A 10843-nucleotide genomic window follows, 5' to 3' on the forward strand; every position below is an offset into this window, starting at 1 on the left:
GGTTTGAAATTATAAACAGAATGGGTTCACAGTCTCTCCCCACTGCGAGGGGTGAGATTCTGATCCCCAAGCTGAGTAAATAGTGTGAATCCAACACTTCACTCCCCTCCACTCCATGGAAATAGTGATTTGAGAGACTCCAGAGTTGGAGTTGCTACCATACCTTCTGTAGGGGGTTTGGTCGAAACAGTTTATTTTATGAATCATTTCAATTCAACCTCATCCTTGCCATTCAAATACTAATTTTACACAGCGTGTGGTTCACCTGAGGAAGTGGTGGATGCAGGTACAATTAAAAGATATTCGGATAAGTACATGAGTAGGAAAGGTTTGGAGGGATACAGGAGCAGGCAGGATACACTAGTTTAATTTGACATTATGGCTGGCATGGACTGGTTGGCCAGAAGGTCTGTTTCCATACTGTATGACTATCGCAGATTCATAGTTCCTTAGAAGTGGAGTCACAGGTAGACAGGATTGTAAAGATAGTTTGTACACTTGGCTTTAGTTGTCAGAGCATTGAGTACAGTTGTTGAAAGGTCATGGTGTGGCTGTACACGACATTGGTAAGGCCACTTTTGGAATATTGCATTCGATTCTGGTCTCCTTGCTACAGGATAGGAAGGATGTTGTGAAACTTGAAAGGATGCAGAAAAGATTGATAAGGATGTCACCAGGGTTGGAGGATTTGTGGTAAAAGGAGAGGCTGAATAGGATGGGACTGTTTTCCTTGGAGCATCAGAGGCTAAGGAGTGATCTTATCGATGTTTATAAAATCCTGAATGGCATGGATAGGGTAAATGGGAAAGCTCTTTTCCCCAGGGTGATGAAGTCCAGAACCATTAGTAATCTAATCTAATCCAATATCGCAGTTGTGTTTGCCCTGGATCACAGCACCCAGAACCTTCTGAAAATCAATAGACAAATCCCACTCTGCCCTCTCGTATGTGTGTTAACTAACTGCTTCATTGTTTCTAATGAATACAGCCCACACCTCCTGCTGCTGCCAGTCAAGTTTACAATGATGAAGTTTACTGATGAAACAATGTAATACCTGCAACACTGAAAATCATAAGGCTTCTCACGATGCCAGTTACTGATTCACACTCCTTCTGATTCGCAACATTGAAACCACACTGTTGATGGCTGAAAGAAATGAGCAGATTAAAACAAACCCCACCTAAACCCTTCACTGGGCTCCCCGCTCAGCACACTTACTGCCGGTAAACCTTAAAGCACTAGAGATCTTAAGGTTGAGGTGAGAGGGGAAAGATTTAAAAGGAACTTGATTAGCAACATTTTCACACAGAAGGTATGGCATGTGTGGAACAAGCTGCCAAAGGAAGTGGTGGAGGCTGGTACTATCAAGTGTATAAGTCCTCCTCTGATTTGCTTTTCCAAAATACTGCACCTCATATTTATCTAAATTGAACTCCATCTGCCACTCCTCAGCCTTTTGGCCCATCTGATAAAGGTCCTGTTGTCCTTTGAGTTAACCATCTTCGCTGTCCACTACATTTTAGTGTCATCTGCAAACTTACTAACTATAACTCCTATATTGACATCCACATCATTTATACAAATGATGAAAAGTAGTGGACCCAGCACCCATCCTTGTCGCAAGGAACACATTCGCCCCGCCCCCGTTGTCTCCGATTGGTTGGATGACAATTCGACCCACGCCCACTACACAGTGACGTCACGGACAGTGTACCTAGCCCTTTGTGAGTTGACGCATGTGCAGTGCAGGTGCTGCAGTGGGACAAAGCCAGTGTGACTGAGTGTGGGAGAGGAATGGCGCCGGCGGCTGAAGGAACAAGAACAGAAACCGCTGGAAAAGCTGAGCAGGTCCGGCAGCTCGTGTTGAGAGAAATGTGAGGACGTGTTTCGGGTCCGGGGATCCTTCTTCAGAACAGGACCAGGTTTCAGAAACATCCCGGGGAGGTCGCCAGGCCCGAGCGCCAAGACCTGGCTCCTGCCCCCGGGGAGAGGAGACAGTGAGACAGGGTAGGATTGGGAACCGCGGGAGGAGGGAGACTGGGGAGTTTATAAACTCCTAGGGGGAGGCCGCAGGCCGCGAATAAAAGCAACAACAGCCTCAATGTTTACATCACTGGCGAAGGAGCTCCCGTGTTGGCTAGGCAACGGGCCGCCATCTTTGTGAGGGTATGGCGCATGTTGTCTTGGGGCGGGGAGCGCGGGCGGCCATCTTGGTGAGGGCACCATCAATTGTCATTTCTGGGAGAGAATTCCAACCCTGTGGCAGCGTTTGTGTCAACTGGAATTTCCTCATTATGGATGTAAGTTTGCTCGCTGATCTAGGAGGATCATTTTCAGATGTTTTGTCATCTAACTAGGTAACATCATCACTGAGTCAAAAATGAGGTCTGCAGATGCTGGAGATCACAGTTGAAAATGTGTTGCTGGTTAAAGCACAGCAGGTCAGGCAGCATCCAAGGAATAGGAAATTCGACGTTTCGGGCATAAGCCCTTCTAATCCTTGCCCGAAACGTCGAATTTCCTATTCCTTGGATGCTGCCTGACCTGCTGTGCTTTAACCAGCAACACATTTTCAACATCATTACTGAGCCTACACTGAAGCACTGGTGTTACGTCCTGCTTTCTATTTAAGTGTTTTGGTTTCTTAGTGTCTTACCATTTCCGATTCTTTTTCTCAGAGGATGGTACATGGGGTCCATTATCAATGTGTTTGTTGGAGTTCTAGTTGGAATGCCATGCTTTGAGCAATCCTGTTTAGTTTGTCCTAGGATGGATGTGTTGTCCCAGTCAAAGTAGTATCCTTCTTCATCTGTAAGTAGAAATACTAGCGATAGTGGGTCATGTCTTTTTGCAGCTGGTTGACGTTCATGTATTCTGGTGGCTAGTTTTCTGTCCGTTTGTCTGATGTGATCTTCATTACATTCCTTGCATGGTATTTTGTAAATGACATTCATTTTGGTGGTTGTTTGTGTGGGCTCTTTTAAGTTCATTCACTGCTGATGAGTGTGTTGGTAGGGTTGTGGGCGACCATGATGCCAAGAGGTCTGAGTAGTCTGGAAGTCATTTTAGAGATGTCTTTGATGGTAGGTAATGTGGCCAGGGTTTCTGGGCGCGTCGTGTCTGGTTGTTTGGGTTTGTTGTTGAGAAATGGGTGGACTGCGTTTATTGGGTACTTGTTCTTCTCGAATGTGCTGTGTAGGTATTTCTCTTCTACTGTTCTTAGTCCCTCTGTGCTGCGATGTGGTGGCTTGTTGAAATAATGTCCTGATGCAGCTTCGTTTGTGGGTGTTGTGATGATTGCTTCTGTAGTTAAGTATTTGGTCCATGTGTGTCATTTTCCTGTAGACATTGGTTTAAAGTTCCCCATTGACTGTTCGCTCTACTGTGACATCTAGGAATGGCACTTTGTTCTCCTCTTTTGTGAATTTTATGCCAGTTAGGCTATTGTTAATGGTATTGTAGGTTTCTTCTAATTTGTTGCATTTTGTGATGACAAAGGTGTCACCCATGCAGCATCTCAAAGTTTGGGTTGGATAGTTGGCAGGGCTGTTTGTTTGACGGTCTGCATTACTGTTTCTGCTAGGAATCTTGATGTTGGTGATCCCATGCGTGTTCTGTTGATTAGTTTTTAGATCTTGTTATTGAATGTGAAGTGGGTGGTAATGCACATGTCCAGCAACTTGACAGTGTTCTTTTTGCTGATAAAGTTGGCACTGTTTGGTGTTTGTGTCTTTGGTTCTTCCAGTAGTGTAATCGGTGTTCTTTGGCCAGGTTAATGTTAATGGATGTGAACATGGATGTTACGTCAATGCAGACCATCCTCTTCTATCTCGGTGTCTTTGGTGTTCAGAAATTCTTGGATAGATTGAATTGAGTGGTGTGAGTCTTATACTAGGTGTTTTACCCTTTGGAGTTCCTTGGCTAGTCTGTATATTGGTGTCCCAGGTAGTGAGACTGTGGGTCCGGCGGGGGTGGGTGGGTGGTGCTCCTGGTTTGTGTATGCTGGGTAATCCACTGACCGACAATGAATGACAATGAACTCAGAGCGTGGTAACAACAGTTTCTACCAAAACCCACACAACAGGATATTAGCAACTCCAAGTCTCGAGTTTCACAAATCACTATTTCCATGGAGTGGAGGGGAGAGAGTAAAATGTTGGATTCACAAAGGGTGAGGTTTTCTCTTGACATTTCATTATCATGTCCTTGACTCAGCTCCATTTCCAGCACCTTTTGTAGGCAGCTCATTCCAGGTCATTGTCACCAAAAATGAAGTTTTCTTCCATACACACTTAAGGCATGAGGGTATTCAGGTTTCTGTGTCCTGGATAATGTGTGATCAGCAGGCACCTGGGAATCTACAGGAATTGCCACCTATGTTATGTTTATTTAACTGTACTGACAGTAATCACTTATTTTATGAATTTCTTTTGCAGGAAGACATGTGGAAAGAAATCTGGAAGCAATTGATACATTAACTTTTGACAGAACCACTTGCTTCACTGGGATTTGAATATCAGCAACTGTTCAAATTGAGAAGAAACGTTTGCTTTTGTCTGCTGGAGAGATTTTGGAAACCGGTATGGCAGAAAGTGAGGGAGATTCAGTGTGCTGACTGTAAAAGCTGCTTTAAACCATTTGCCCAGCTTGGGGGATCAAAATCTCACCATTCGTGGTGGGGAGAGACTGTGGACGTATTTTGTTTGTAATTTCAAACCCAGAGTGACACAAGGAAAGCTGTCTCCATGGGGAAACCGTGGAAATGTGAGGATTGTGGGAAAGGGTTCCCTTCCCCCTCGGTGCTAGAAACTCACAGACGCGTTCACACTGGGGAGAGGCCATTCTCCTGCACCGACTGTGGGAAGGGATTCAGTTGGCTGTGCAACCTGTTGGCACACCAGCGAGTTCACACAGGGGAGAGGCCATTCACCTGCTCCATGTGTGGGCAGGGATTCAGTCGGATGGGCAACCTGCAGACACACGAGCGGGTCCACACGGGAGAGAAGCCTTTCACGTGCCCTGTGTGTGGGAGGGGGTTTGCTCAGTCATCTACCTTGCTGGTCCACAAACGGGTCCACACGGGGGAGAGGCCATTCACCTGCTCAGTGTGCGGAAAGGGATTCAGTCGGATGGGCAACCTGCAGACGCACGAGCGGATCCACACGGGAGAGAAGCCATTCACGTGCCCCGTGTGCAGGAGGGGCTTCAGTCATGTGGGCAACTTGCGGCAGCATGAGCGGGTCCACACTGGGGAGAGGCCGTTCACCTGTTCAGAGTGCGGGAAGGGATTCATCGATTCCTGCAGCCTGTTGACCCACCAGCGGGTCCACACCGGAGACAACCTGCTCACCTGCTCTCTGTGCGGGAAGGGCTTCACCAGCTCCTCCCACCTGCAGAGGCACCAGCGAGTACACGAGCCATCGCAGGGGAATTGAAGGAACAGTGGCCGAGTGCCATTATCAGCTGGACTGTCAACCCAGTTCTGGGGACTCCTGGGTTCAAATCCCGCCTTGGCAGGTGGCAGAATTGGAATTCGGTCAGAAATCTGGAATTCAGAATCTAATGATGAAACCATTTTTAGGGCAAAAATGAAAATCCCCATCTGATTCACTCTCGTCCTTTTTAGGGAAGGAAACTTCTGTTGTGGGAAAGGATTTACTCGGTCATCCCAGCTGCATCCTTTACCTGGTGTGGCCTACATGTGACTCCAGACCCATAGCAGTGTGGTTGACTCTTGACTGCCCTCCCTCATTTCTGGGAAATGAGTGGGGAGAAATTTACTTGGATACAGAGCATGGGTTGAAATTGCTGAGTGAGGCAATACTTCTTGTGGGTTAAGGCTGTACCAAGGTCCATTTACAAAGGGACAACCAATAGTAAAGAAAATAGGGGATGGGGAGTGTGTGTACCTTGAGCTGTTTTAAAATGAAATAAGCTACTTTTCAAATGCATTTTTGCTGGGGAAATCTGAAGCAGTAACAAAGTTGGGTCACAATAAAGGTTACCTGAACTTATCATTGGACTCAGACATTGAAATCTCTGAGATGCACCGGTTTTTCTTTTAAAGCTGCTCATTTCTTTCAGCTTCCTGCACTATGTTTCCAATGTCATGTATCAAAAGGAGCTAGTGAATCAGTAGCTAGTATTGTTAGAAGCTGTTAAGTTTGTCATCTCTGCAGGTACTGCATCGTTTCATCAGCATTGTAAAGTTTACTGTCTGCAGCGGGATGTGTGGGCTGTGTCAACTCAAAACAAAGTTAAAAATCACACAACACCAGGTTATAGTCCAACAGGTTTATTTGGAAGGACTAGCTTTCGGGACACTGCTCCTTCATCAGGTAGCTGTGGAATAGGATCCTAAGGCACAGAATTTATTGCAAAAGATTAGTGTCATGCAATTGAAATGATATATTAAACCAACCTAGATTGCTATTAAGCCTTTCATCTTTTAGAATGGGTTGCAGGTTTTGGTTCATTAATATTTAAATCCCAGAACTACTTTTAAGTCACATTCTCAAGATGGTGGGCGGCACAGTGATTAGCACTGCAGCCTCATAGCGCCAGAGACCCAGGTTCAGTTCCCGACTTAGGCAACTGACTGTGTGGAGTTTGCACATTCTCCCCTTGTCTGCGTGGGTTTCCTCCGGGTGCTCCTGTTTCCTCCCACAGTCACAAATATGTGCATGTCAGGGGAATGGTTCTGGGTGGGTTGCTCTTTGGAGGGTTGGTGTGGACTTGTTGGGCCGAAGGGCCTGTTTCCACACTAAGTAATCTAATAACTTCAGGTTTTATAAAAAAAAAGTGACATCTTGTCTCAGTCAGTGCACTAGAAGTGTGAGGTTTGAATCTCTGCATCCCAAACTTGAGTCAGACTGGTTGTATCTGCAAAGTAGGAATTTATAAAATATTACATGGCTTGATTACCTGCATTGACTGCCTGCAGATTGCACACTTTTTGAGGAAAACTGAATGTATCTGCAAATATAATTCTGAAAATCCAAATTCATCCCATGGACGTGCGTGTTTGCGTGCATGAGACGATGTGTGTGCATGTGAGTTTGTACATAAGAGAGTGTGTGTTTGCATGTATGTATGCTTGGTAAAGTGTGAGTGTGATGGAGTATAAGCCTGTGTGTGTGTGTGTGTGTGTGTACCAGAGAGAGAGAGAGAGTGTGTGTGTGTATAAGAGAGATGTGGATAAAAGGGAGGGGTTGCATTTTGGTAAAATAAACAAGGGCAGGACCTGTACAGTTAATGGTAGGGCCCTGGATCATCTTGTAGAACAGAGAGACCTGGCAGTTGGGGAGTTGGGGGGAGGTTTCAGGTACATATTTCTTTGAAAATTGCATCACCAGTAGACGGGGTGGTTAAGGCAGGTTTAGCACACTTGCCTTCATTATTCACAACACTGAGTGTAGGAGTTGGAACATCATGTTGAGGTTGTACTGGATGTCAATGAGGCCACTTTTAGAGTACTGAGTACAGTTCTGGTCACCCTGTTATAGGAATACCATTGGAATGGGTTCAGAAAAGATTTACCAGGATGTTGCCAGGACTGGAGGGTTTGAGTTACAAGGAGAGGCTCAGACCTTTTTCACTGGAGCATAGGAGGTTGAGGGGTGAAATTTAGAATTTATTGTAGAAATTTATAAAATCATGAGGGTCGTATGTAAGGTGAATAGCAAATGTCTGTTCCTTAGTGAAGGAGATTTAAAAACTAGGGGACTTTTTTTAATGTAAGAGGAAAGAGATTTAAAAAGAACCTGAGGGATAACGTTTTTACATAGAGGATGGTTTGTGAGTGAATGAACTCCAGAAGAAGTGGTAGACGCAGGGACAGTTACAACATTTAAAAGACATTTGCGTGGTGTTATGAAGATGTAGGTGTGTACTGTACTTTTGAGAGAGAGAGAGAGGAAGAGAGCAAGGACTGACTGAAAGTACGGAGTGTGCTGAACGATTTTAAAATGTAACATTTGGTTGAAACAAATAGCTGGAGTTGTGTTGCCATGGAACAAAAACAATTTCCAATTCAGTCATCAGTTTAAATTATGCCCCTGATACCAAAATCCTATTCAATTTGAATTTTACTGTTTGGAATGACACCAAACCAATGAAATGATCTGATGTTTTGGGATATAAAACCAGACGTTTTGAACAGTTAGGGGGAAACTGCAAAGATTAGCCAGGCAAGCACCAACATAAGGTCAGCCAGATATCTCTCTTGAAGAGAAAGGTTCTTCTATTTCTATTATTGGGTGATCCAAATGAGACATTTTTACTGAGAGCTTCATAATGATCTTCCTATTGGATTTTTTCAGGGCAAACCGTTTCTGGTGAGAGAAATCGTGTATCCTGAGAAGGTGGGTAAATAAGAAAAAGAGCTGTTAAAAGCATTTTAGGACTCTGCAAGATGGTGGCAATTCTGTAGGACTCCTGTGGACAGCTCTGCCTAACAGCCAAGACATACCGGTGTTTTTTGCCATCCCTGGCCAACTTATGTGGTGGAAATATTAGGTTAAAACCTTACAGAACACCTATTTGGGAGTGGGAAGGATGCCAAAGGGAAAAGGATTAAGCAAACAGCAGCAGGGAGGACATCCCCCTGCAGCACCTACCACACCAGAGGCAGTAGCCTCTCCTCAATCCCCTGGGGACCTGACAGCCTCACAGGAATTGGCTGCGGCGATGGAGAAACTTACCTTGATAGTTGTGGCTGTGATTGAGGAAATCCGTGGGGAGATTCATGCCTACGTGCAACTTATTGCATCCTTGCTGCAGAAACACGAGCAGGAGATCCAGGACCATGGGGAGAGGCTGGAGGAGATGGAGGGTCGAACTAAGGCCTCGGAAGTTGCAATGGAGTCCTCATCCCGTCGGATCCAAGTCCTGGAGCAAGAGGTGAGGGCCTTGCGAAACCATATCGACAACCTCGAAAATCGAGGTCGGAGGATAAATCTCCGAATTGTTGGCCTCCCTGAAGGTGAGCAGCCAGTCAGTTTCTTTGAAAACTGGCTGCCGAAGTTTTTGGGCCTTCACATTGACTCCGGCAGGCTTCAGATTGAAAGGGTGTAATCGGGTTACAGTGCACAGGTCAGGCCCGGTGCAGCATCCCCGCTGGTCCTAGTGCACTTCCACTTGTACAAGGACGAGCAAAAAGTCGTAGAAGCTTCCAGCTCCCTGGGAAAAGATCCGCAGGTGCTGCTGTGCAAGGAGTCAAAAAAATTTTTCAGCAGCTGTAATCCGAAAGTGGAAGTCCTTCAATGAAGTTAAAAAAAGGCTGAGGAACCTGGGCATCCACTACTCCATGAGATACCTCGCAGTACTTCGTTTCAGCCACGAGGACTCAGTTTATACATTTGACTTGGCGGATAAAGCTAAAAACTTTGTGGACCCTTTAAAATAGACGGATTGGCCTGAAGAATATTGTTAATGTTTGTTCTCTATTTTTTCCCCATGTTTTCCCTTTTTTTTTAATTCCTTCCTTTCTCCCTAAATTTCCTTTTCGGAAAGGGGAGAAAAGACTTTGGAATAAGTTGTTGCTTTTTTTTTAATAACTGGATTTTCTGATGGGAAATTTTGTAGATGCTCTTTGTTGTCTCTCTCCCTTTTTGTTTGTTCTGCTTCTCTTTTAGTCACAAGTAGGAGTGTCATGAAGCCAGGGATGGGTGGAGTGCTCATCCTGACTTTGTCTTTTGATTTAAGGATCATCTCCTTGTTTTTTTTCTGGCCTAAGGCTGGGACACAGTCCAGGTTTGAAGGAGCTGTGAAGGAGGGGATGGGGAGGGTGAGTGGGCAAGGAGAAGAGTCTTCCATTCATGGTTCAATAGTTGGTTTTCTTTGTAGTTTTTTGGTAGTAATAGTTGTTTATAGTTATGATGGAGTAGTTTTTGTATACGTAGTTTTCGATTCTATGAGTCTTTATTTACTTATGCTCGGCGCTTAGTAAGCAGGGTTCTCCATGCAAGGGGTTCAAGGGTGTCTGAAAGGGGATATAGCTAAATGGTGCACGTGGAACATTAAGGGAAGTTAAAAGGAAAAAAGTGCTTTCTAACCTTAAGAGGGAAAGGGTTGATATTGTTTTGTTGCTGGAAACCCATCTTGATGATGGGGAACATCTGAAATTACAACAGGAGGGTTATGACCGGGTATTCTTTTCATCCTTTACTACTAAAAGTAGGGGAATGGCAGTACTTATCCAGAAAAATCTTCCGTTCACATTATTAGAGCAGGTGAAAGATGAGCAGGGACGGTTTGTGATACTTAAAGCCCTGATACATGGGGAGGAATATGGCATTTTAAATGTCTACTGTCCTCTGGCACATCCTCTCAAATTTCTGATTAGTGCTTTCTCTAAGTTGAGTGCTTTTGGAGGGGGGGGGGATTTTAATTGTCTTTTGGATCCGACAGTGGACAGGATGCCTTGTGGGACCCCAACTATTTCTTCTCAGGCCAAGCAGATGGTTGACTTATGCGAGGAGTTGGGGCTGGTGGATATTTGGAGATGTTTTCACCCTACCGGCAGGGACTTCACCTTTTTTTTCAAACCCACGTAAATGTCACACGAGGATTGACCTCTTTCTGGCTCCCTCAGCCCTTCTGGATTTGATTATGGGTTGTAAAATTGGGAATATAGCTATTTCTGAAAATGTGGCAGTATATTTGGAGGTTAAGGCCAAAAGTGAAGGACTAGGTTTGCGGCACTGGTGTTTGGACCCCTTTCTCCTTAAGGATTCCAAATTTGTGGAATACTTTTTGAAGAAGTTTCAGGAATTTTTGACTATCAACTCAGGCACAGCTAGTAGTCCGTCTATGCTGTGGGAGACTGCTAAGGCCTTTGCTC

General features: G+C 45.0%; 1 protein-coding gene across 3 annotated transcripts; it reads left to right on the plus strand.

Moving 5' to 3' along the window:
- Positions 1 to 1759: 1759 nt before the first annotated feature.
- LOC132807095 (gastrula zinc finger protein XlCGF7.1-like) lies at positions 1760 to 6014 on the plus strand. Of its 3 annotated transcripts, none has more exons than XM_060821398.1 (2): positions 1760 to 1848; positions 4437 to 6014. In XM_060821398.1, exon 2 carries the CDS (start codon positions 4746 to 4748, stop codon positions 5433 to 5435), a length of 690 nt encoding a protein of 229 aa, XP_060677381.1. In that variant the 5' UTR covers positions 1760 to 1848; positions 4437 to 4745; the 3' UTR covers positions 5436 to 6014. The 3 variants fall into 3 exon arrangements, with proteins under 3 accessions (XP_060677381.1, XP_060677379.1, XP_060677380.1); XM_060821396.1 differs by having other exon boundaries at positions 1766 to 2007; XM_060821397.1 differs by having other exon boundaries at positions 1766 to 1874.
- The last annotated feature ends 4829 nt before the right edge of the window (positions 6015 to 10843 follow it).

The sequence above is a fragment of the Hemiscyllium ocellatum genome, assembly GCF_020745735.1.
Source record: "Hemiscyllium ocellatum isolate sHemOce1 chromosome 27 unlocalized genomic scaffold, sHemOce1.pat.X.cur. SUPER_27_unloc_1, whole genome shotgun sequence".
Lineage (NCBI taxonomy): Eukaryota > Metazoa > Chordata > Chondrichthyes > Orectolobiformes > Hemiscylliidae > Hemiscyllium > Hemiscyllium ocellatum.

Coding starts and splice junctions, on each gene's coding strand:
- LOC132807095 (XM_060821398.1), top strand. CDS start 4,746: ATGGGGAAACCGTGGAAATGTGAGGATTGTGGGAAAGGGTTCCCTTCC.